We start from the raw sequence: 27567 nt of genomic DNA, 5'->3' as shown, positions 1-27567 counted from the left end.
TTCTCTTCTTGTTCAGCATAGTTAGAGGGGCATCAGCATATCTTACAATGGAGTCTCCAATGCAAGAGTCCTGGGAAGTGTGCTTGTTTGCCTTAGGGGCTTAATGTTTGTGGTTCCACTGAGAATGCCAGTAGGTGTAGGTTAGATGTCTTTTTGAGTGCCTTTGGACTTACTGAGGCATAGCTTTGGCAAATGGTGGTCTAGGCAATCTTTATTTAGGAAGATTACTTTTAAGTGTCTCAGCATATGTTAGTCCGTGTGTGTGTGTGTGTGTGTGTGTGTGTGTGTGTGTGTGTGTGTGTATGTGTGTGTGAGATGGGTGTTCTTGTGTGTGTGTGTGTGCGTGTGTGCGCATGCATGTGTGTGCATGCTGTATGAGCTGGGTGTTGTGTGCATGGTTTGGACAACCTAAGGATTAAATAATTGTCAGTAAATGAGAGACCACTATTACATTGTCTCTAGATGTTCATAGCCCGATACAGAAAACTTAGGAAGTTGCATATCCATACTGTCCAGTCCTTTGATTTGTGAGTTACAAGAGGGTGATGTATTGGGGTTAGAAGGCTATTAACAGTGCTTTGTTGGTGCAGACTGATAAGGGTGCTTTACTGTGGAAGATTATGCTAAACAGTACTAAATTCTAATAACTTTAATATTTAAACAATAATAAGTCTGCTGGCCAACTTCTCCTATCTTTCTCACTAGGCAAAAAATGGAATTCCCTTCCCTCCACACTAAGAACCATACCAAACTCAGAAAACTTCAAATCCCAACTATTCAAACACCTGTCCACTAAATGGAAATGTACCTGCCTTCACCCAACCTAATCATAGGGGGTTCTCTCTCTGGTTCCCAAGCTCTACAACTCTCAGTTATCTTCCTATGAGCCTATCTAATCTTTCAACAATTTCTATAGCTTCTCTCTAAGCTCTCAACAACTCCTACAGCTACCCTCACACAGCCCAACCTTGTAAATATTGTAAATATCATTCTACTGTTGATGTGTGTATGTAAAGTGTAATTTACAATTTCTTAAAAGGTTTGTATGTAAACTGTTTCCACAATTAACACATCTGTTTTCCTCAAATGAACCTGTGTGATCCCTACCTTCAAGCTTAATGAATTTAACTATGCATGATATTGAATGCATTTATGAGTAGCTGTTATATATAATATCATCTTTAATATTAACTATCAGTTGTATCTAAATTGTATAATGCATCTTGGAGCTTTTCTCCCCGGGCCTCCACTGAAAATGGGTCAATTCGGCCCAGTGGACTTCACCGGTAATTAAACTGCAAATAAAATAAATAAATATTGTCACTCAACTCCCAACTAACTGTTCTAAGTTTGCTGGTGTACAAGGTAGCTGCACTGTATTGCTGCCTTACAGTTTTATGGACCATTCTACAGGGAAAATTTACTTTCTAGGTGCTTGCTACTGTATAGATCACTACTAACCCATGCAAATATCGAAAATTTATAGCAGCACAGAAAAAATGGAAAACTAACTAAGGAGTACTACCACCAATAAAATGACTGCCCTATGAGTCCTTTTGTGTATTTGCCAACTCATATAGGCCAGGCAAACACCTCCTGCCAGAAGTTGAATGACCCCAGCCCTCCTAATGTAAAAACACAGTAGAAAAGACCCACAAGTGCTGTACTAACAAAAAACACTTAAACACGTAGCTGGAAAGTAGTGAGTGAGGTTTACTTGAGAGCAATACTGGTTTTCTGGGTGGGCAGTCAGTATCATGGATCTATGGAAAACAATTAGTGTGAAGAGTACATAAGTAGCTTATAAAACAATCAGTAGCCATGAAAGAGGGGAGGGGGGCTTAGGAAATCAGATTATCATAAGAATTGGAGGGCAGAGACACACCCTTATAAAACAACAGCTGCAAAATGGTAGAAGTGTTGGAAAATTTTCAAGGAACAAGCATTCTAGCTACAGAAGCCTTCTTTCATTCAAATAAAGACAGTATTGGAGCTCTTTCAGAAATGTCGTATTTTATATATTTTCAGTAAATTTTAATTTTTGACCTTAAGGAAAAATGCCCTGGTTACTTTTAAATAAAAAAAATGTGTACTATTATATTTAATACATTAAAGTACTGAGACTGCTGGGGAGATCATTGCTTTTATAACTATTCATGTTCCACAGTTTCAAGCTTCATTTTTTTTCACTTACTTTCTGCCAGTTCCCATTTAAAACTTAATTATGTTATACCTCGTACATTTTACTCAGAGCACACTATTCAAACCTTTCCTGATTAATTGCTTGCACCTACAGATTAATCATCTGTAAGTAAAAGGTTTTGCTGACCTCCGGACTGTGGTATAGTTTCCTGTGTTGCCCATATCCTTACTTGGATAGGAGGAAGCTTCTCTGTTCACCAGTGAGAGTGGGGAGCTTTGTGCAGTCTATCTGTCCCTGGAGGAGTGGTCTCAGCCCTGAAACTAGTAGCTTATTGGCCGTTTTGGGTCAATTCCTATCTCTTTCAGTTTCCCTGCTTTAAAACCAGCATTTGTGCGGTTTTGTGCCAGTATACAACTCCGCACAGCTCCTCGTGGTGTCCTGTAGAGTGATACAGGCAACAAAGAGACCAAAGAGAGACTTTTCCAGATTTAAGTATTTTTTTTTCTCTGTTTTTTTGCTCCGACTGCCTTTTCCTGCCTAAAAAGTGAATTTCTAACTGATCTGTGCTTTAAAAAGTTTAAATTGCATTTGCCTTCTGCTTTTTAAAGTTTTTGCACTTGTTTTATATCAATTTAAGTCATTTTTGTATTGTATAACTGTTGTAGGCTACACACTAAAGTGCACTAGCCTGTTTATAGCATTTACAGTATTTTCTGTGTGTTTTTCTGCTGTTTCCTGAAAAAAAACAAAAAAAAAATATTCTCTTTTCCGCCTTTTCTGAACTAGATTAGTCCAGATTTCAGGTTTTGCTGAATTCCGGACTGTGGTATAGTTACCTGTGTTGCCCATATCTTTGCTTGGATAGGAGGAAGCTTCTCTGTTCACCAGAGAGAGTGGGGAGCTTTGAGCAGCCTATCTGTCCCTGGAGGAGTGGTCTCAGCCCTGAAACTAATAGTTATTGGCCGTTTTGGGTCAATACCTATCTCTTTCAGTTTCCCTGCTTTAAAACCCACATTTGCGCAGTTTTGTGCGATTTTGCGCATAGCGCAGCATTGGGCAGCTCCGCTCAAACGGGTTTAAACTATTCCTGGCTCCACAAAGTCTCTGCTCTTCATTTTTTCCCTTAGAACTGTTCTAAATCTCAAAGTAAGCACTCTATTTTCATTTTAAAGCCCTGCAGTTGCTCGTATAAGTAAGCACTAATAAACTAAAGCACTACACCTTCTTATACTCCCTTTAAGTAGTTGGCTCCCTATTGGTCCTTTTTGATCAGTCATAAAGTAGTTCCTTATACTATTCTGGCATGTCCAAAAGTCAGTTTCGGGTTTACTCTCCAGTCCAGCTGGTGAATCTGGGAATCTTGAGGCAATGTTACAACTGCCTTATGTACACAAACCACCCTCTCCTCCTCCCAGCAAGCTCAAATATATGTGAGAGATGCAACTATATAGCCAAACTGGAGGCTGAGCTCTCTCAACCCAGTACTGGTGCAGTCAGTCAGGAGGAGAAGGTAACCACACACGCCACAAATCCAGTCTCACATAGACCTATCGCAACAGCAAACCAAACACGTAAACACACAAAAACATACTCTGAGGCTCTAAATAAAAATCTGCCCAAGCAGCAGAGACCTCCAAAGCAGACATCCAAGCAACCGCTACCCCACAACAATACCCATGTATCACATAGTTCACAAAGTCAGTGTGCCACACAGTCACAGCCCTTAAAGCTAAACAACACACCTAATACACTTGTAATAGGTGACTCTATTGTCAGAAACACTGACGTCCCACTCACCAGGCTGAACAAGGAGAAGGTCACTGTAAGCTGCCTGTCGGGTGCCAGGATCCACCACATAACACAAGCACTCGGGTCACTCCAAAGCAAGTACAAATATGACTCCGTCATTGTCCATGCTGGTGTGAATGACCTGACATGTACCTCCCTGGACTACATGAAAAGAGACATAGAGGAGCGCTCTGATCATATAGCCCAGGCCGGTATGACCCTGACCTTGAGTAGCATCTTACTGTCACCAAGAATGATGCCACAGTATAAAGACAAAATGATCAGATTTAACAATTGGCTAAAGTATTGGTGTCATTCAAAGGTGATACAGTGTCTGTCAGCCTGGGATGACATGCTCGACAAGCCATGTTGCTTCGCTAGGGACGGTTTGCACCTGTCACCCCTGGGCTTTCGAATACTGGCTAAGGCTCTTGCCACCCCCATATGGGCTTTTTTAGGCAAGACTCAAAAGACAAACCCACCTCCATAGACAACACAAGGAAAAAGAAACTAAGGGTAATGCTGCTCAACGCCAGAAGTCTAAACCTCAAGATGCATGCACTTGAGGCTCTCCTCAGTATGGAGAATATCGATATCTGTGCGGTAACAGAGACCTGGTTCAAGGCTCCTGAGAGCACCAGAGCACTACCAGGTTATACCTCATACCATACTTTTTGGCCCCAAAACTCGGACCGAACCTTAAAAGAAGGGGGAGTATCCATATTCATCAAAGATACCACACCTCCAGGTTAGTGGCACTGCATGAAGCATCGGAGACCATCCATGTGCAACTAACAGTGGGCAAAACTGCCTTTCAGTTTGTAGCCTGCTACAGATCACCCTCCCAAGCTCAGGAACCCCACTCTGCTTTCCTGAGAACACTGGAGAATTTGAAGATCTCTCCAAACACCATTATATTGGGTGACTTCAACTACCCAAACATAGACTGGGAGCACTACTCAAGCCCCAACACCCTCGCCCAACGGTTCCTAGAATTTATAAAGTCAAATGCTATGGAACAACTGGTCACCACTCCCACAAGAGGGGAAAACATATTGGACCTGATCATCACCAAAATGGGGACTCTGTTCCATTCCAGAGGTATACCCCTCATTGGTAAGATCTGACCATAAGTTAATCTCACTGGACATCCATATCCTGTCCCCACCCCCAGCCAAAGAAACCACGGTGAAGAACTTCTCAAAAGCAAACTTCACACTTCTCAAAACTGAGGTGGAATCCTTCAAAGTCCCCGGGCCAGTGGAAAATACGGCCCAAACCGCAGAATCCTTTACAAACGCATTCGATGGACATCTACAGGAATGCATGGATCGTGCTATCCCAAATAAAACCAAGACTCACTCCACCAAAGGCAGGAGACCTGTCTGGTGGACCCCAGCCATAAATAAGCTATACAACAGAAGGAGGAAGCTACTACATGATAGAGCAAAATCCCAAAAACGGAAGGCATCTCTGATCAGTACTAGCAAGAAACTACGATCCCTCATAAAATCATCTAAGGCCAGCTTCAAAAGAAAAATTGCACAAGACGCTAAAGATATTCACAAGGCCTTCTTTAGTTATGTTTGGAACCTGGGTGGCAACTCCCAGATATGCTCTGAGTTAGTGCAAAATGACAAAAAATACACTGAACCCACAGACATTGCCAACATCCTGGCAGACAGGTTCAGTGCAAACTATCCCAACAGAGTGTAGCCTCCCTGACATCACAGATGCACAGGTGAGAGCTGCCCTCTCCAAACCAAAAAAACACAGCATCAATGGGACCGGACAGTGTCCCGGGCTGCGTCTTACACGAGCTCCAAGAAGAACTGAACCCTCACATAAAGTCATTGTTCAATCTCAGCCTTATTACAGGATATGTACCCAAGGAATGGCGTACAGCAACAGTGGTCCCACTCCACAAAGGTGGTGTCAAAACTATCGCCCTATAAGCCTGACTAGCCTGGTCTGCAAAGCTATGGAGCGTATCATCATAGAACTCATAAACAAAGACATTGGGAACCTACAAACACTGGATTCTACCCAATTCGGCTTTGTTAAGGGCAGGTCTTGCCTATTGAACCTGGTTGACTTCTTTGAAACAGTCACCAAGGCCATAGATGAAGGGAAGGTAGTCTACATGGCCTACCTGGACCTCGCAAAAGCCTTTGACACAATACCCCACTCGGGCATCATAAATAAGCTTACCAGCTTAAATATCAACCCCTATGTCACAAGATGGGTTGCAAACTGGCTCAGGGATAGAACCCACATGGTCAGAATTGCAGGTGCCATGTCAGACTCTAAACCAGTTACAAGTGGCGTCCCACAAGGCTCAGTCCTGGGACCTCTCTTGTTCGGTATATATTTCTCTGAGGTACAGGCTAACATGGGAAGACTATGGCTGACCAAGTTTGCAGATGACTGCAAACTGGGTGCCATAATCGACTCACCGACTGACACAAGCATCCTCCAAAAGGGTCTCACAGAGACGGATAACTAGTGCCAGAGCCATGGCCTAAAGCTAAATGCCAAAAAGTGCATAGTCATCCCCTTTGGGAAAAACAAAATGCCCACAAATTACCACATAGGTGATAATCTATTAAGTACGGAAGAAGTAATTAGAGATTTGGGGACCCAAGTAGATAGCAATCTCTCCTTTGACAATCACGTTGCCAAAGTGGTTAGAAAGGCCTTCTATATAGCCCACCTTATCACGAAAGGGTTCACATCTAGATCGAGAGGCCATTGTGCCCCTCTACTCATCAGGCCCATAATTGAATACAATGCCCCATTCGGGATGTACCTTATCTGACACCTGCAGCAACTGGAAAGACCCCAAAAGTACCTCACCAAGAGGATCAAGGGACTCGAACAGATGCCCTACGCAGTTAGGCTAAAGAAACTCCAGCTCTACTCAGTTGCTTACCGCCTGCTCAGAGGCGATCTGTGCCTGACGTATAAAGTCATGTCCAACCCAGAATTAATGGACATACTCCACCTCAGGAAATCCAAATCCCTAAGAGCTACATGCTCCAGGGACTTAAACCTCAGCACAGAAATAAATAGGACATGCTGGAGGGACAGATTCATATCCCAGAGGCTCCCCTCACTCTGGAACAAAATCCCAATCCATGTTAGGCAGAGCCCCTCAATGACTCTCTTCAAGAGAAATCTTGACGAGTGGATGGGAGATCATAGGTTTAGCCCTGGGATCTCTTCTGTGTCCCTACTAGACAGAGGCACAGTAAACTAACCTTAAAAGGGCTATCTTCTGTGACCTACTATACAGAGGCACAGTCAACTAATCTAAATGGGTGGCGAAAGCCTAACACACTCTGGTTAGGCTTATAAATGCCCTAGGGCAGATAGCCTAGTATCAACCTATGAACCTATAAAAGCATTTGCTAATGAAAATAGCTAGTAACATAGAAAATGCAATAAAGAATCCTTGTAATTTCATTTAGGACTCACTGGTCAGACTTCTCATGATTAATTGCTTGGATGTTTGCTCTTCTTTTCAGGTAAAAGGAGGCAATAATGGAAAATAAACAGTTAATAACTTTGCAGTTTGTAGAATGAACAACCGTTTAATATGCTTTCCATCATTGTCTCTTATTTTCAAGTGTGTTTAATTTAAAATACCTTGTCTATAGCTTAAACTAGAAACTTTAGTTTAGACATTGACCTGTGTAAAACAGGAGAAATCATAGTATCATAAGAGATTACTAGGTTATTGATCTGGAGGTCTTTTTAAGCCTAGCAGTTTCATCCCAGTGTAATACCATGAAAATGCTACTCTGTACCCAAGATTGCATTTAGTGATAACAGTCCATGACCAGGAGAGTTGTAGGCACTATCCCGGGTAAGAATTTATGATGCCTCATCCACTCATCCAGGTTCCTGTTGAACAGTGTCATAGTGGTACTCTGTTTCGCATGAATTGGTAGCCTGTTTCAAAGATGCAGCAGTCGCTGGGAGATTAATCTGTCCTTCCAGCATGTCCTATTTAAGTCGCAAGCCATATTTAGGTCCCTGGAATGGGTAGCCCTAGTCCCATTTGATTTACTGATATTCAGCAAGTTCATTAGGTTTGGGTCTTGAATTGCTCTGTTGGCCAGGCATAAGTCTCCCCTAAGAAGTCTATATGACACAGAGTATATTGACAGGGACTTTAGTCGGTCTGTGTAAGGAACATGCTGGGCCCCCTTGATCTTTTTTTTTTAGAAACCTTTGAGTCTCTCCAGTTGCTGCAGGTACATTTTACGGTACATGCCAAATGGGGTGTTATACTCAATTATGGGCTGGATTAGTGTCAAGTATAGAGTGGCTAATAACCTCTTTTGCTCTTGAGGCAATGCCTTTACTAATCAAGTGTGCCACATAGAAAGCATTCCTTACTACAGTAGACACATGGTGGTCTGGTCGAAGATAAGGTTGCAATCAACTTGTGATCCCAGGTCCCTTACCACTTCAGGGTCTATATCATATGTTCGAAGTTTTCTAACTTCAAACATTAAAACATCGAATTTAAATATTCAAAGTTGTGAAACCGGCTGTAGGCAGGGGCCAAGCCCCCCACACCCACCGCTCTTTAAATATACCAACTCCAAGACCGCACTAGAGTGCAGTAAAGGGAATGCAGTCTTGGAGTTGGTATATTTAAACAGCGGGGGATGGGGGGGATGCCGGGGGGCTTGCCCCCCCTGCGTACACTAGTCAGGTAAGTTAAGCTTGTTTTTTTTTTTTTGTTTTTTTTTATTATTATATGTTCGATGTTTGAAACTTCGAACATTTAAATTCAATTATTTAACGTTCAAAGTTTTCAAACTTCGAACATATAATATAGACCCACCACTTCATGGGTACTTAGTATTGTTGATTTGATAGTGTGAAGGGACATTGTTTGTGCCTAAGGGAATGATGATGCATTTTTTTTCATTCAGTTTGAGAATGTGACTAATACACCAGCCGTTGGTGTGAGTGAGACCCTCCTAGAATATACTGACATAATGTGGGAATTCAGTGATTGCAGCTAGTTTGCAGTTGTCTGCAAACTTGGTCAGCCATAACCCCTTAGTTTTGACCTGAACTTCTGTGAAGTATATACACCAGACAGTAGGGGGCCCAGCACTGACCCCTGTGGCACCGCACTGATAACAGGTCTGCTGGTTGATGTAGAGTCACCCACATTGATAGTGTGTGTCCAGTTTGTGAGCCAGTTGGCAACCCATCTTACAACGATGGGGTTTACATTCAGTTTGCTAAGTTTTAGTAATGCCTAAATGTGGGATTGTATCAAAAACCTTTGCCAAGTCGAGGTATGCTGTGTGCACAGATTTGCCCTCGTCAGTGGCCCTGGTCACATTTTCAAAGAAGTCCACCAGATTTAACAGGCAGTATCTGCCCTTGACGAACCTGAATTAGGTAAGATCCAGGGTCTGGAGGTTGCCTTTGTCTTTATTTATGAGGTCCATAATGATACGTTCCAATGCCTTACAGATGAGGCTGGTCATGCTTATGGGTCTTCAGTTCCCAGGATGTGTTGCTAGGCCACCTTTGTGGAGGGGAATAAGTGTTGCTGTTCTCCATTACGCAGGAACAAAGCCTGTGGTTAGGCTATGATTGAAATGTATACTTAATGGTGACGGTAGTTCATGTTTTAGCCTGTTTAGAAGACAGCCTGGGATGCGGTCTGGTCCCGTTTTTTGCCTTGGACAAGGCTTTGAGGACCTGCTCTTCAGATATGTTAGGTGTGGAGAAATTTGGGAGAAGGTTTGGGATAAGTTAGGAGGGGATAAGGGAATGACATTTTCACCAAACCTGTCCGCTAGCAGGTTTTCCATTTCTGTAGGGTCAGTATGTGTGATACCATTGGTCACTAGTGCTGCAGATGCTTGGATCCTACCTTTTGGGGTATGTACGTAGCTGTCAAAGGCCTATGGTTATCCTTGGCTGTACTTGTTAAGTTTCTCTCAAAGGAGCCCTTAGAGAATTTGACAAGTTATCTTATTTGTCTGTTGAGACTGAAGAGGGTGCTTTTTTATTGTCAGAGCCTTGTCTTTGTTTGCTTGGACAGCAACTTTTTGCTTTTATTGTAAAGTTTGTTGATGCTGGATGTCTCCCATGGCAGCTTGTTTTTACTTGGGGCTCTAACGTTGATTCTTTCTGGTAAAGCCGAGTTTGTACACTTATGCAAGTAATTGTACAGTGCTTTAGTGTAAGCTTCAGTGTAGTTACCAATTACAGCTTGGGGTCGGGCTTGGAAATGCATTTATACCTTTGCCTTGGTGAAGTTTTGTATTTCACCCTTTGTGAGGTCTGGTGTTAGTGTCGGCTCGAGGTGACCGATCTGTGGTCAGATTTAACCAATGAGTGTCCAACACTTGCAGCAGTGCATCTGTTTGACATGTTAGTGAGGACCAGATCTAGAATGTTTGTTCCTCTTGTTGGGGTATGACAAGATTTTGGCTGCTTCCTCTTGGCCAGATTTGGAGCATACACATAATGTCTCCCCTCAATTAACAAATCATGCTGTTAAACACTATTCCATTTGCTTATCTGTACTTTCATGAAATTAATTCTGGTGTAGCATAAAATATACTTCTTTCTCTGCATGCTCTATCTCCTAACTCTGCTGTTTTCTTTGAAACAGTTCTTCTTGAGAAGCTTCACATTTCAACCTCTGATTTTTGCAATTTTATCAGCTTGTCAAAATAGCTACATTAAACTTACTTTTTTTCCGCATTTTGGTATTTGACTTTATATATTTCTCTAGAGACTCATGTTGTAATTACTAAATGCCATCTTCTGTATTTGGCTGAAACTTAAAACTGCTTTCTGTTGAGGAGCGGCAAGGTTCTTCCCAGCCAGAGCTTTTTCTTTTTCTGTTTTATTTCCTCTTACTTTCTCCACATTTCTTCTTTGCTGGCATACAGGCAGTATAATTCCTACCCAGTAACTGAATTTTACCCAGATTGATTACTTGCACTGGCTTTTATATAACAGTGTATCAGTTTTCACAGTGGGAGAGCACTGACTAATCAATCTGCTGTTTAGTGTGCAGCCATCTTGGAAGTCCTATGCTTTGGCTGCTTTGAGGATTGCCCCCTGGTCATCACATATGCGGGATGTACCACAACCCACTGGGAGGAGGCCCAGGGCTAGACCCAGAATTTAATGAACTTTTCAACTTGCATTAGAATGTCTGGGAATTCCGTAGGATGAGTTGAATACTATTGCTAGGAATAGGAAGACTAGTATAATCTGCTCACTACTGCTGCCATAATCCTGACTCGAATAATTGTTTTGAAAGATGAAAGAACAAGTCTAATTTTGCTCACTCTTCAGTCAATGTTCATATGTATGTATGCAGTTTCATACACGCCCCTGCTTTCTCTCAAATAAATCCTTGTAATTCATTCCTTAAGGGAGTCCTACATGTAAAGCTTGACAGAAGGTTGTATTTTACCATACTGGGACTTGCATTTTATACCCGAGATGTTAGCCTTGCTTCTTGAACAGCAGACTGTGAGCTTAAAGTAGCTTATATAGAGGTCTCTTTTTTTGGTTAATGTAACCTCAAGAAGAAGAATTTTGGCATTACAAGTATTATTGTGTTACCCCCACATAAACAGTGAATTGTCACTGAAAACTAATACTACATTTATGCCAAAAGTTGTATCGTCTGCTTCACTGAACCGTTCTGTTTAAGTGTCAGCTTTCTGTCCAGATTTTGAAAAATGCTGAGAAACATCTCTTTCATGCCTTGTATGTGTGGAGACAATTTGAGATACTGTACAAGAAAAACTATATTTTTATAGAAAATCTGATCAACTTTGTGCCCTTGAAAAAATAAAAGGAGGATCTGCCTATCTCATAACAACCACTAAATGACTGGCACATTTTATTGCTTTTTACTTTGATAAGTATGACAATCCACTACATGACCATATTAAAATTCATTTTGCTAGGGCTGCAGCTACATCAGGACCTTTCTTTAGAAATGTTTTCATGTTGGATATTCTAAAGACCGTAATATGGACTATTCCCCATAGTTTCACAAAATACTGCAAGCTAGAAGGTCATTCTAGGCCTGGATAATTCCTGGCACGGCTGTAGTAAATTACATTTTGTAACTTTCCACCTCCCAGAGCTATCCAATTAATACTTGGGTTTCTACTGAAACTTAATAACTTAGTGACTCCACCTGATGGGTTCACTATTATATCTTGCAATGCGATTGCACAGAAGTCACATGATGATCTTGGGTGATTGAAACATGTCTGAGCCATACAAAGTAATGGTTGGATTAGATCTAAAGCATATTTTTGTAAGGAGCAACCTCCCCTCATCCCGTACCCTCTGGATTACACCATGGTCACACAGCATTGAGGAAAGGAGAAACTCGCCATTACTAGACTTGGCTTTGGATAGATCATATATCACTTGATAATGTATTAAGTTATATTTGCCACTGTGTAAAAATGTTCTATATGACATTCTTCAGCTGTTGCTTATTTACTGTTGACATTTGTACCTATTTTTTATTGTTATATTACTAAATGTGTAATCCTTTGTATATACTCTTTTCTGTGTCTGCAGAAATTATGTTGTGTTTTTGTCTGTTTTGCCATTGCCAACTGTCAATCTTCAGCCTCTTCCTTAGCAATTGACCCTTTTGTTCCCTATCACCTAGACAGCCATCAAGGGAAGTTCACAATTTTTTTTTTTTTTTTTTTTTTTTTTTGCTGTTTAAGCTGCAACTCCCATGTTTCTTTGAAGTGTCAGGGAGGGTTGTACAATGGACTGATGACAGAGGACATCCTTTTACATCTGTGAAAGATTTCTTTCCAAGCAGTCTTACCCCTCCTTCCAGAGAATGAGTGAGGTTCTCCACCAGAGAAATTGTGCAGCTTCATGTGCCCTTGAGAACTTGCTACCATTCCACCCATCCTTTCACTTCTCTCTCCCCCCATCCTGTCTCCTCCAGTGCCAGGGCTGTTAATAAACCATGTTTGCCTGGGTCGCAGTTAGGGCTCCATCCCACTGCATGTTGCAACCACCCATACTGTGGAATTTTTGTTACAAAATTCTGTATATTTGGAGCTCTTCATTCAGGATGTGCACTGTATATGCGCCCTGCCTAGGTGGACCACCTTGTCAGCAAATGATAGTGCTGGCTTGTTTGGGGTTTGTGTGACAAACACCTTTAGAGTCTAGATTGTGAGTTAATAGAAGTGGGTGCTGTATGATGATAAACCTCATGGTGGGAGGGGATGTAATCAGCTAAAAAGTACAGCAAGAATCTTTAATCTTTTTTTCATTTTATGTCTTCACTACAGGGTTTGAAACTGCTTTTGTACGGAAAATTATGCAGGTAAGAGTACCACTAGATCTTTAAAGTGTCAGTGTTTCTTGAATAGTATTTATAAATAAACTGACTATGACTTCATTACATTTGTAGTTTAAAATGCAACTGAAAAAATATTTTGTAATACTTGAAATTGTAAAATTAATATAATTCTTTTGACATATACACATATTTTAAATTAATCTCGTATTAAGATATATTGATTTCTTAACAGTCCATTTGTTCTTGTCATAATGGCCAAATTATGTGCGTGTCTTGAGGTGAAACATATGGAGTGGAGTAGATGAGGTTGGAGCAAAAATAGTTAATTTAAACAGCATGAGTGATTAATATATAGGAAGCCTATAAGTCTTCTAGGGAGTGGCAGGTGGTATATCTCCTCAATTAACTAGGTCAGCAACATGTCAGTCATGTTTCATGGTTTGTCCCATTTTATTAGCACAATGTGTGAAGCGTCTGAGTGCACTTGTATGTAGCATTAAAAGGAGAGTGAAGCATTGACATTCCCAGTCACAGAGGCCCATTACTTAAGAGAACTCACTCAACATCTTTATAAAATCCAGTGTTGTCTGTACAGAAATAACTTCAGATGACCTTATGTATATGTGTGCATGGCATGAGTAAATACACCATCTACTACCTTACTGATGTGCTAATCCTAACCCTGCCCCTAACCCCAGCCCTGCAAAATTACCTTACAAAATCCTTTCCCTAACAATACCACCACACAAGATGGTCACAATCACACATAACTGCTTCTTACTGAAATTGGTACACCTCGTTTGCTGTAGCATAGACTAGATCCAGGCCTGCTGAATCTAGCTTTGTTTGTATAACTTGAGCACTAATCCATGCATTCTTTAAAGTATTCAGTTGTATTTATTACTGCTGGTAGTAACTTGATTAAAGTGTAGCTATCATTTCTAAGTCTTTTGGATTAAGCACTTGGGCTTCAGACCAGTTGTTTTACATTAGGAAAGTTTGTGGCCTGCACTGTGGTGGCAGGACAGGTAGCTTACATCCTTCTAAGTTGGGAACTGCTGATTGAGAGCTCAGTGTCTGTTATTCTAAAAGTGTATTAGTTCTGGTTTAAGCACTTGGGCTTCAGGCCAGTTATTTTACGTTAAGAAGTATTGCGGTCTGCACTCTTGTGGGAGCAGAGGCTGGACTCTGCCCTTCTGAGCAGGGAATTTCTGGTTAAAGGCTTATAGTGCCTGCATATTATAACTGTTTCTTACTGAAATTGGTACACCTTGTTTGCTGTAGCATAGACTAGATCCAGGCCTGCTGAATGTAGCTTTATTTGTATGCTTGTTGTTTGTTTATTTCCCTGAAATGCTAATTCCACCTAAAACGCGGCCTTTTAGCACTTCTGTGGATCCCTAGTGATATCTGCATTGCTTACTGTACTTATTTCCTTGTTTCACTTGAAAGAAAGTTACTGTTTGTTGTTTTTGCATTTAAGTTACCTGTAACACATTGCATTTAAGTTACCTGGCACTTGCTCACTAAAGCAATTATATAAGTCAGCTCTAAAAAATTAAAAGCACTACACCCTCACAAACTCCCCTTGAGTACCTTGTTCCCCATTGGCCCTTTTTTCAATTATAAAGGAATTCCCAATACTATTCTAGCATGTCCAAAGGTCAGTTGTCAATCTCCTCTCCGGTCCAGCTGGTGAATCTGGGAATCTTGAGGCAATGTTACAACTGCGTCATGTACACAGACAACCCTCTCCTCCTCCCAACAAATTCCAACACATGTGAGAGATGCAACCATATAGCCAAACTGGAGGCTAAGCTCTCTCAACTCGGTACTGGCGTAACCAGTCAGGAGGAGAAGGAAACCACACTCACTACAATTCCAGTCTCACATAGACCTACCACGACAACAAACCAAACACATAAACACACAAAAACTTACTCGGAGGCTCTAAATAAAAATCTGCCTAAGCAGCAGAGACCTCCAAAGCAGACACCCAAGCAACTGCTACCCCAAAACAAAACACATGCAACACATAGCTCACAAAGCCAGTGTGACGAACAGTCACAGCCCTTAAGGCTAAACAACACACCTGATACACTTGTAATAGGTGACTCTATCGTCAGGCACACTGACGTCCCGCTCACCAGGCTGAACAAGGAGAAGGTCGCGGTGAGCTGCCTGTCAGGCGCTAGGATCCGCCACATAACACAAGCACTCAGGTCACTCCAAGGCAAGTACAAATATGACTCAGTCATTGTCCATGCTGGTGTGAATGACCTGAGACGTACCTCCCTGGACTACATGAAAAGAGACATAGAGGAGCTCTCTGAGCATGTAGCCCAGGCCGGTATGACCCTGACCTTGAGTAGCATCTTACCCTCACCAAGAATGATGCCACAATATGAAGACAAGATGATCAATTTCAACAATTGGCTTAAGTGTTGGTGTCATTCAAAGGGGATCCAATGCCTGTCAGCCTGGGATGACATGTTCGACAAGCCACGATGCTTCGCTAGGGACAGCTTGCACCTGTCACCCCTGGGCTTTCCGATATTGGCAAAGGCTCTTGCTACCCCCATAGTTCCTTTTTTAGGCAAGGCTCAAAAGACAAACCCACCTCCATAGGTATCACAAGGGATAAGAAACTAAGAGTAATGCTACTCAACGCCAGAAGTCTAAACCTCAAGATGCATGCACTCGAAACTCTCCTTAGCATGGAGAACATCGATATCTGCGCAGTAACAGAAACCTGGTTCAAGGCTCCCGAGAGCACCCCAGCACTACCAGGTTATACCTCATACCATGCTTTTCGGCCCCAAAACTTGGACCGAACCACAAAAGGAGGGGGAGTATCAATATTCACAAAGATACCCACACCTCCAGGTTGATGGCACAGCACGAAGCATCAGAGACTATCCATGTGCAACTAACTGTGGGTAAAACTGCCTTCCAGTTTATAGCCTGCTACAGACCACCCTCCCAAACACAGGAACCCCACTTGGCCTTCCTGAGAATACTGGAAAATATGAAGGTCTCTCCAAACACCATTATATTGGGCGACTTCAACTACCCAAACATAGACTGGGAGCATTACTCTAGCTCCAACACCCTAGCCCAAAGGTTCCTAGAATTTATAAACTCAAATGCTATGGAACAACTTGTTACCACTCCCACAAGAGGGGAAAACATACTGGACCTGATCATCACCAACATGGGGACACTATGCTCCAGACCAGAAGTGTATCCCTCACTGGTAAGATCAGACCATAAACTAATCTCACTGGATATTCACATCCCGACCCCACCCCCTGCCCAGAAAACCACAGTGAAAAACTTCTCTAAAGCAAATTTCACACGCCTCAAAACCGAGGCGAAATCCTTCAAAGCCCCCGGGCCTGTGGAAAATACTGCCCAGACCGCAGAATCCTTTATAAACGCATTCTATGAACACCTTTAGGAATGCATGGATCATGCAATCCCAAATAAAACCAAGACCCAATCCTCCAAAGGCAGACGTCCTGTCTGGTGGACCCCAGCCATAAACAAACTATACAATAGAAGGAAGAAGCTACTACATGATAGAGCAAAATCCCAAAAAGGGAAGGCATCTCTGATCAGTATTAGCAAAAAACTACGGGCACTCATAAAATCGTCTAATGCCAGCTTCGAGAGAAAAATTGCACAGGACACTAAGGATAATCACAAGGCTTTCTTTAGTTATGTTAGGAACCTGGGTGGAAATTCCCAGATATGCTCAGAATTAGTCCAAAATGACAAAAAATACACCGAGCCCACAGACATTGCCAACATCCTAGCTGACAGGTTCAGTGCAAACTTCTTCCCCCTCTCCCCACCAAAAGGGCAAATATCTATCCCAACAGAGTGCTGCCCCCCTGACATCTCAGATGCTCAGGTAAGAGCCGCCCTCTCCAAAGCAAAAAACACAGCATCAATGGGACCAGATGGTGTCCCAGGCTGCGTCCTACATGAACTCCAAGAAGAGCTAAACCCAAACATAAAACTACTGTTCAGTCTTAGCCTTACTACAGGATATGTACCCTAAGAGTGGCGTACAGCAACAGTGGTCCCGCTCCACAAAGGTGGTCCTCAACAGATCCTGGAAACTATCGCCCCATAAGCCTGACTAGCTTGCTCTGCAAAGCTATGGAAAGGATCATCATGGACCTCATAAATAAAGATATTGGGGACCTACAGACACTGGATCCTACCCAGTTTGGCTTTAAGGGCAGATCCTGCCTCTTAAACCTGGTCGATTTCTTTGAAACAGTCACCAAGGCCATTGACGAGGGGATGGTGGTCCACACAGCCTACCTGGACCTCGCAAAAGCCTTCGATACAATACCCCACTCGGGCATAAGCTCACCAGCTTAAATATAAACCCCTATGTCACTAGATGGGTTGCAGACTGGCTCAAGGACAGAACCCACATGGTTAGAATTGCTGGAGCCATGTCAGACTCCAAACCAGTTACAAGTGGCATCCCACAGGGCTCAGTCCTGGGACCTCTCTTGTTCGGTATATATTTCTCGGCGGTACAGGCCAACATGGAAGGACTGTGGCTGACCAAGTTCGCAGATGACTGCAAACTGGGCGCCATAATCAACTCTCCAGCCGACACAAGCATCCTCCAAAAGGGCCTCATAGAAACAGACAACTGGTGCCAGAGCCATGGCCTCAAGCTAAATGCCAAAAAGTGAATAGTCATCCCCTTTGGCAAAAACAAAGTGCCCACAAATTACCACATAGGTGGTAATCCATTAAGTACAGAAGAAGTAATTAGGGACCTGGGGACCCAAGTTGATAGCAATCTCTCATTTGACAACCACGTGGCCAAAGTGGTTAGAAAAACATTTTATATAGCCCACCTAATCATGAAGGGATTCACATCTAGATCAGGAGAGGTCATCGTACCTCTTTACTCATCCCTCATCAGGCCCATAATTGAGTACAATGTCCCTTTTGGGGTGTACCTTACCAGACACCTGCAGCAACTGGAAAGACCCCAAAAGTACCTCACCAAGAGGATCAAAGGACTCAAACAGATGCCGTATGCTGCCCGGTTAAAGAAACTCCAGCTCTACTCAGTGGCATACCGCCTGCTCAGAGGTGATCTGTGCCTGACGTATAAAGCCATGTCCAACCCGGAATTAATGGACATGCTGCACCTCAGAAAATCCAAATCCCATCGAGCTACGCGCTCGAGAGACTTGAACCTCAGCACTGAAATAAATAGGACATGCTGGAGGGACAGATTCATAACCCAGAGGCTCCCTTCACTCTGGAATAAAATCCCAGTCCAGGTTAGGCAGAGTCCCACATTGACTCTCTTCAAGAGGAATCTTGATTAGTGGATGGGAGATCGTAGGTTTACCCCGGCTATCACTTCTGTGTCACTGTTAGACAGAGGCACAGTATACTAACCTCAAAAAAAGGCATAGCAAAATTAATTTAAAATGGGTGGCGAAAGCCAAACACACTCTGGCTAGGCTTATAAATGCCCTAGGGCAGATAGCCTAGTATGAACCTATGAACCTATAAAACAGCATTAAAGCTATTACCTTGCCTAACCAGTAGCCTAACCCTAAACCTAAAAACACTTACAAACGCACTCAAAAAATTTCACACACACACGCACCCTATTTAGTCTTTCCTCTCACCTAGATCTTACTGTAACCCTGACCAGCAAAACCACATTTACCAGCATGCAAACACAGATCACACACCACAGGATAACTCAATGAGTCAACAGTCAACATCTCCTGATGTTAACAAAAGGAGCTTTCAACTTAAATTGCAAGCAGTATACTTTATAGACAGGGCATGCATTCAACAAAATGTACTGTACCCGTGTGTGTGTTTGTGTGTGTGTATGTATATATATATATATGTATATATGTGTATGTGTGTGTGTCTGTATTGTAAACACCAATACACAGACACACAATACTGCAGGTATCTGTTACAAAAAAATAAATAAAATTCTAAAAAGCAATGAAAATTGCTGTCCTGTTAGTTTTCAGTTCCAAAAGCAAAATATAGTACCTTTTGCCACTCTGTACAGGCTCACAAACCCCTCCAGCAAATCAGGTGTCTGAAAATTAAAATGCTGTTGCCTTCATCTAGGCCTCGATTCCAGCTCTCCATCATCTTTACTTTTACCAGGTACTGGCCCCCAGCTGAGCTAAGATACTCCATACCTCCAAGGGCTTCCTTGATGCTCCTCCAGATAAAGAGCACCACTGCTTGATAGTCAGCAAAGGAGAATGGCACCCAGTTGAAGGAAGAGCTTATGTACTCCTGAACTCCATAACCCTCAATGTTTTAAATGACTGCTTCGGCCCACCACTTAAGAACCTCCTTTATATTAGCTGCTCCATCTACACACTCAGGAGCACAAAAAGTAATCTCCTTATCTGACCTCCTTATATTTTACTTGTGTCTGAAAAAGTATTTGCCAAAATAACAGTAGAGAAAATACAAATAAAATACAAATACAATAAAAAAAAAACAAAATAACGTAATTCATAATGTTAATGCAGAGCTTTGTTTTTGTGCTTGGTTGTGACATTAAAGGAAGAGAATTTGACTGTCTGCGAGCTTTATTGTACGCTTTCCCAGGTCTATTGTTTGTTTTACAAGTAATCTTTGTGGACCTAGTGCAATTGTCTTTGGACTATTTTCTAGTTGTTGCTTTTGCCTGCAGTATTGACTAACTAGTCTATCCTCCAGGCTTTACATGGATTCCTTTCCTGCTTTTTTTAATGCTTCATCTCTGCATGACATCAGAGTGTATATACTTCAGCTTTTGTATACATTATCCATACCATGTTCTCTGAATTCTTTTTACAGTCACGGCACTGTTACTCAATTGTATATGATTGTCTTAGGTTCATAGGTTCATAGGTTTATACTAGGCTATCTGCCCTAAGGCATCTATAAGCCTAGCCCAAATTTTTGTGGCTTACGCCACCCCTTATATGAAAAAATACTGTGCCCATTAGTTTGTTGTGCCTCTGTCAAGCAGTGACACAGAGATGATTCCCGGGATAAACCTATGATCTCCCATCCACAGGTCAAGATTTCTCTTGAACAGAGCCAGCGAGGTGCTCTGCTTCACATGGATCGGGATTTTATTCCACAGCATAGGGAGTCTCTGAGTGATAAATCTATCCCTCCAGCATGTCCTATTTATATCCGTGCTAAGGTTTAAGTCGCTTGCTCTAGTGGTTTTGGTGGATTTGGATTTTTTGAGGTGGAGCATGTCCATTAATTCCGGGTTGGACATGGCCTTGTATGTCAGGCACATGTCACCTCTGAGCAGACGGTATGCAACTGAATAGAGCTGCAGTTTCTTCAATCTGGCAGCATATGACAGATTTTGGAGTCCCTTTATCCTTTTGGTGAGGAACTTTTGGGGTCTCTCCAATTGCTGCAGATGTCGGGTGAGATACATCCCGAATGGGGCATTGTACTCGATCATTGGTCTGATAAGTGAAGAGTACAGGGGAACAATGACCTCACTAGATCTGGATGTGAATCCCTTCATGATCAGGTGGGCAATGTAGAAGGTCTTTCTAACCACTTTAGCAACGTGAGTGTCAAAAGAAAGGCCACTGTCAACCTGGGTCCCCAGGTCCCTGATAACCTCTTCTGTACATAGTGGATTGCCACCTATATGGTAGCTTGGGGTTACCTTGTTTTTCCCAAAGGGTATGACTATACATTTTTTGGCGTTTAACTTCAGGCCATGGCTCTGGCACCAGCTATCTGTTTCCGTGAGTCCCTTCTGAAGGATATCCGTGTCCGATGCACTTTCCACTATGGTGCCCAGTTTGCAGTCGTCTGCAAACTTTGTCAGCCAAAGTCCTCCCATGTTGGCCTGTACTTCTGAGAAGTAGATGCCGAACAATAGGGGGCCAAGGACCGAGCCCTGTGGGACACCACTTGTGACCTGCTTGGAGTCTGACATAGCGCCAGCAACTCTAACCCTGTGGGTTCTGTCCTTAAGCCAGTTTGCAACCCATCTTGTGACATATGGGTTTACATTTAAGCTGGTAAGTTTTTCTACAATACCCGAGTGGGGTATTGTGTCGAAGGCCTTTGCAAGGTCAAGGTAGGCTGTATGGACTGCCTTTCCTCATCAATGGCCTTGGTGACTGTTTCAAGAAGTCGACCAAGTTCAAAAGGCATGATCTGCCCTTGACGGCCAAACTGGGTCGGGTCCAATGTCTGCAAGTCCCCTATATCTTTGTTTATGAGCTCCATTAAGATCCTCTCCATAGCTTTGCAGACTAGACTTGTTAAGCTTATGGGCGGTAATTACCAGGGTCCGTAGAGGCACCGCCTTTGTGGAGTGGGACCACAGTTGCCGTACGCCACTCCTTTGGCACGTATCCTGTGGTAAGGCTGAGATTAAACAGCTGCCTTATGTGCGGGTTTAATTCCTCATTTAGCTCGTGTAGCACACAGCCGGGGACACCATCCGGTCCCATTGATGCTGTGTTTTTAGCTTTAGAGAGAGCAGCTTTCACCTGCGCATTTGAGATGTCTGGGAGGCTACACTCTGCTGGGATAGTTATCTCTCCTTTAGGGGGGGTGAAGTTTGCACTGAACCTGTCTGCCAGTATGTTGGCAATGTCTGTGGGTTCAGTGATTTTGTATCATTTTGGACTAATTCTGAGCATATCTGGGAGTTTCCACCCAGGTTCCTAACATAGCTGAAAAAGGCCTTATGATTGTCCTTTGAATCCATGGCAATTTTTCTCTCAAAATTGGCCTTAGTTGATTTTATGAGTGCTCGTATTTTTTTACTAATAATGATCAGGGTGACTTCCCTTTTATGGATTTTGTTCTATCATGTAATAGCTTTCTCCTCTTATTTTAAAGTTTGTTAATGGCTGGGGTCACCAGACTGGACGCTTGCCCTTTGTGGAAAGAGTCTTGGTTTTATTTGGGATTGCCTGATCCATGCAGTCCTGGAGGTGTTCATAGAAGGCATTTGTAAGGGCTTCCGCAGCTTGGGTTGTGGTTTCCACTGGCTCAGGGGCCTTGAAGGATACCACACCAGTCTTGAGTAGTGTGAAGTTTGCTTTAGAGAAGTTCTTCACTGTGGTCTTTTTTGTTTGGGGTGGGGGCGGGATGTGGATTTCCAGTGAGATTAGTTTATGATCAGATCTTACCAATGAGGGATATACTTCCGGTGTGGAGCATTTTGTCCCCATGTTTGTGATAATGAGATCTAGTATATTTTCTGCTCTCGTGAGAACAGTGACTAGCTGTTCCATGGCATTTGAATTTATGAACTCCAGGAACTGTTGGGCTAGAAAGTTAGGGCTTGAGTAATGTTCCCAGTCTATATTCGGGTAGTTGAAGTCACCCAATATGATGGTGTTTGGAGATACATTTATACCCTCCAGTGTCTTCAGGAAGGCTGTGTGGGGTTCCTGAGTTTGAGAGGGTGGCCTGTAGCATGCTACAATTTGTAGAGCAGTTTTGCCTATGGTTAGTTGCACCTGGATGGTTTCCGAAGCTTTGTGCATTGCCACCAACCTGGAGGTGTGGGTATCCTTTATGAATATGGATACACCCCCTCCTTTTGTGGTGTGGTCCGGGTTTTGGGGCCGAACGCATGATATGAGGTAAAACCTAATAGTGCCGGGGGTGCTCTCAGGAGCCTTGAACCAGGTTTCAGTTACAGCACAGACATCGATGTTCTCCATACTGAGAAGGGCCTCGAGTGCATGCATTTTGAGATTTAGACTTCTGGCATTGAGCAGCATTACCCTCAGTTTCTTCCCATTTTGTTTTCTAGGGTGGTAGGTTTAGAATTTGAGCCTTGCCTAAAAAGGCACTATGGGGTGGCAAGAGCCTTAGCCAATATCCGAATCCCAGGGTGACAGGTGCAAGCCGCCCTTGCGAAGCAGCGTGGCTTGTCAAGCATGTCATCCCAGGCAGACAGACACTGGATCCCCTTTGAATGACACCAGACATTAAGCCAATTGTTAAAGCTGATCATCTTGTCTCTATATTGTGGCATCATTCTTGGTGAAGGAAGGAGACTGCTCAGGGTCAGGGTCATACCTGCCTGGGCTACATAATCAGAGAGCTCCTCTATGTCTCTTTTCATGTAGTCCAGGGAGGTACGTCTCAGGTCGCTCACACCAGCATGGACAATGACTGTGTCATATTTGTACTTGCCGTGGAGTGACCAGAGTGCTTGTGTTATGTGGCGGATTCTAGCACCCGATAGGCAGCTTACTGTGACCCTCTCCTTGTTCAGCCTGGTGAGTGGGACGTCAGTGTGTCTGACTATGGAGTCACCTATGACAAGTATGTTTGGTGTTGTATTTGGCCTTAAGGGCTGTGACTGCTTTGCACACTGCTTTTGTGGTTTATGTGTTGCTTGTGGGGTGTCTTGAGGTAGCAGTTGTTTGGGTGTCTGCTTTGGAGGCCTCTGCTGTTTAGGTAAATTTTTACTCAGAGCCTCCGAGTATGTCTTTGTGTGTTTATGTGTTTGATTCAGTGGTGTGGTAGCATTATGTGAGTCTTGTATCCACATCCTGTATATTTCCACTTTAGCATAGTTTATCCATGCCATTTCCCCATCTTATTTTAAGTTTTATTTATTGTAGATACTTTCTGGGCTGTTTCTCTGATATTTGAGATTAATTGTCTGGTATTTTTATTTATTGTTATTGTTTGTCCTTATGGCCAGAGGCTTGACTGACATATTAAGTAGCATCTGCTGATTTGATGGGCAGGTTGATACACAGGAGATATGATAGGAAAGCTTTACTAAATGTAAAATCAAAGTTAGATGAAATTCCAAGAAGTCAGTTGTTGGTATATAAACAGGAGGGCTAAAGGAAACAAAGCATTTTCTTAATAGGACTGTTCAGAAGTACAGGCCAGTTCTCTACAGTAATAATGTTTTAAGCTCTAATTGTCTGTAAAACAAGGGAAAACATAGGCCAGTATTTCAATAATGGTTAACTACCACTACTGGATGGTTTCCCCTGCCCACCTTAGTAATATGCACTAACCCTAATGCTGCCTCTGCCTCTAACCCTAATGTGCAACTTAACTTAAAAAGCCCTTCCCATAACACTAGCACTACACAAGACAGCTGGGGCTCTCATTATGCGTACACATACACACCTGTTCACTAAATCTATCCCTTCACCTAACCCTACCCCTGAAGACTCATAGTCATATACAGACACAATATATCCTCTTACCTACCCCTTACTCTAACCCTAATCCACACAAATTTGCAACCCCCCCCCCCACACACACACACACACACTAAACAGCCATCTTGCCTGCTTGCTTGTTAGGACAGAAACAACCAACAAAACTTTCATTCGATAAACTGAAAGTTTGAATAAACAGCCCTACTGTTCAGGCTGTCAACCAAAACAATGGTTGACCAAACACACAGCAAAAACAAACAAAAAAAAAACAAAAAAAGTGTGTGTGTGTTTATATATATATATATATATATATATATATATATATATATATATATATATATATATATATATATATACACACACACACACACATGTATTAGTATGTATATGTGTGTGTCTAGATCTAGCTCTCTGTCTATTTCAAGAGGGTGTACATAATTTAAGATGTGCACAGAACAGAATAAACAAAGAAGAAGAAAAGCCAGCATAGAAGAATAATTCCAAAGTAGTGTAATTCCTTCATCATATAAAAGCCACGGACTTTTTTTCAGCATAAACAGCCTCAGCAATGTGAACCTGAGTTATACAACTCACTTCCATTTAAATGAAAATCCATCATCCTGTGACCATGATAGTAATGGCTTTCATAGCAAAAGCTTTAAAAATGCATTCCAAAAATAAATTTACATAAGAGTTGAACCGCAAGACTTACAAAAAATAAATATTGCATGCTCAGTGACGTGAATATTTATTTCCCGTATTCAGAAGCCAAAAAATGGCCAAATAATTCAAGTGGTTATAATCCAAATAAAAATCAGTATTGAGAGGTAATATTAATAAGCAATAAATCTGAAGGTTTAGTAATCAAACTTGCATCTGAAATAATGGTGGACAATATAGCAATAACCCACGCCTGGGTGTGGGTAATGCTGGATTTACCCACGGTTGGTGTGGTTTGGTCAAGAGGGCGAAGCCTGAGTGGCCAAACATAGCCAACCGTGGGTAAATCCAGCATTACTCACACCCAGAAGTGGGTTATTGCTATTATACAATGACATTATTTAAGAAAAAAAAATGTACTTTTCTTAAGCAATGGCATTGTATAATGTCTCCTTGTTGTCCTTCCACAGCTGTCTGGTATTCTGCGGCAGTTCTGATGTACTGTGCATGCGTATACTTACGCAGTACATCAGAGCTGTGGGCAAAAGCAACGGAGAAAGCAAGATCTCCGTTGCTTTTTACAACCTGTCTCGCTATGTTAAACTCGTTTAACATAGCGAGACAGCTTTAAAAAAGCAATGGAGAATCTTCGTTGCTTTTTTTAAAGCTGTCTCGCTAGGTTAAACCCATTTAACATAGCATGACAGTTTTGAAAAAAGCAACGGAGAAAGCAGGATCTCCGTTGCTTTTTAAAGTGTCTCGCTATGTTAAATGGGTTTAACATAGCGAGACAGGTTGTAAAAAGCAACGGAGATCTTGTGTTCTCCGTTGCTGTAAAAAAAAAAAAAAAAAAAAAAAAAGAGTTATACTAATGGAAAAGTCCGGGCAACCGGGCCTTTTTCCATTACTATAACTCTGATTTACAACGTGCATGCTGACCAATCAGTGTGCACATTTTGGAATATTAATTGGGGGTTGTTGTATAATAAATAATATTAAACACTGACAATGCAAAACATCAGGTAGCACAATAGAGAAAAATAAAACAAAATGCTGACACCTAGTGGTAAGACAGAATAAAAATACATGCAGATAAAGTCTATTGTCAAGTGTTTGCACCAAATAAATACATGAAATTGAAATGTCAGAAGGATCTAAGGCCCTCATATTTATTACACACATTTGTTTCTTTTAATCCAAAATGGTCTACCATATTGATTTGTGTATTTACTGTATCAGATGTGACCACTAAAGAAATGAGCACTGGAGTGTGTCAATGTGTTTGTGTAGAGTGCTCTTTTGCAGCAGCATATATCACTAGAATTCACAGAAATATATTACTTCCACAATGTTGTGTTTGCTGCACAGACATGTTGCATGTGCAGATTGCCATGTAAATGGCCCATTTGAATGAGAAGGTAATGAGATGTGAAATGTCATTAAGTTTTGCTAGTGTGTTAATGGAGCTAAAATGTTTGGTTCTGCATACATTATTACAGAATATGCATTTCCACAAGGGAAACATTCTCTGGGTGGATTACCTAGAAGCATTTATGTATCTTGTTACAGTCTAGAATGTTTGAAAGATGAAAAAATTGACCAATATTCCTTCCTCTCCTACACGAAAAGTTGTATGTGTCAAGTACACGATTGTTGAAAAATGTATCATTACTAAACAAGTGCCAATATTTCTGAATAACTGACGATTCTGAATATATTATTGTCAAAAGTGATGATAGATCTCTCATCTTTATTAAGTCATCCAATTGTAATATGTAACATGGGTTTATAAACATTAATAGAAAAGATAACATTTTCCTTTGTTGTTGTCATGCAGTTTACATTTGTTTTCTTTTTAGCATTTTTCATTGACTTCAACATTACATAAGTTGATCAGTCCCTGTCTAGCCTTAACTTCACTCCTCCTCCTCCTGAACATTATTCTCCATGTGTTGTTCCCACGCATTTATTTTATTTATTGGCATTTAATTACTGGGAAAGTCCACTGGGCCATGGAGAGCCCATTTTCAGTGGAGGCCCAAGGAGAAAAGCTCCAAGGTGTACATAAGCAAAAACGTAATAAATTTTTAAGACAATATACAATAGTTACATATAATACATTTGCTTGAAATTTATATAGAGTAAACAAATGGGTGCAGAAGGATTATAATTTCTGGAGAATAGGTACAATATTTACAGCAATGGAATATTGGTTTCAGCAATATCCATAAGGCATAGTCAGATACAGGAACAAATGGACTGTAAAATGAATGCGCTATATGTTAGTGAAGAGTACATAGAAGGTCGTAGTACTCTAGGGAGATAGGAGGGGAGTGTAGAGATAGCTTTAGGAGGGAATGTGGTGGCTGATGGGATTAAATTAGTGCAGAAGATATGAAAAA

The 27567-nt window shown here is 41.9% G+C and overlaps 1 protein-coding gene across 1 annotated transcript in view; it reads left to right on the top strand.

Moving 5' to 3' along the window:
* The window catches only part of SLC17A9 (solute carrier family 17 member 9), a 679555-nt gene that overhangs the window by 367969 nt on the left and 284019 nt on the right, over window positions 1-27567 (top strand). The window contains exon 9 of the mRNA XM_044089907.1: window positions 13279-13313. Within this exon, the coding sequence (XP_043945842.1) occupies window positions 13279-13313 (35 nt within the window). The remainder of the gene's footprint in view (window positions 1-13278; window positions 13314-27567) is intronic.

This window comes from Protopterus annectens, chromosome 12.part0 (assembly GCF_019279795.1).
Source record: "Protopterus annectens isolate FY-2018-M chromosome 12.part0, PAN1.0, whole genome shotgun sequence".
In the NCBI taxonomy this organism is placed as follows: Eukaryota; Metazoa; Chordata; order Ceratodontiformes; family Protopteridae; genus Protopterus; species Protopterus annectens.
This window is presented reverse-complemented; position numbering and strand designations above follow the sequence as displayed.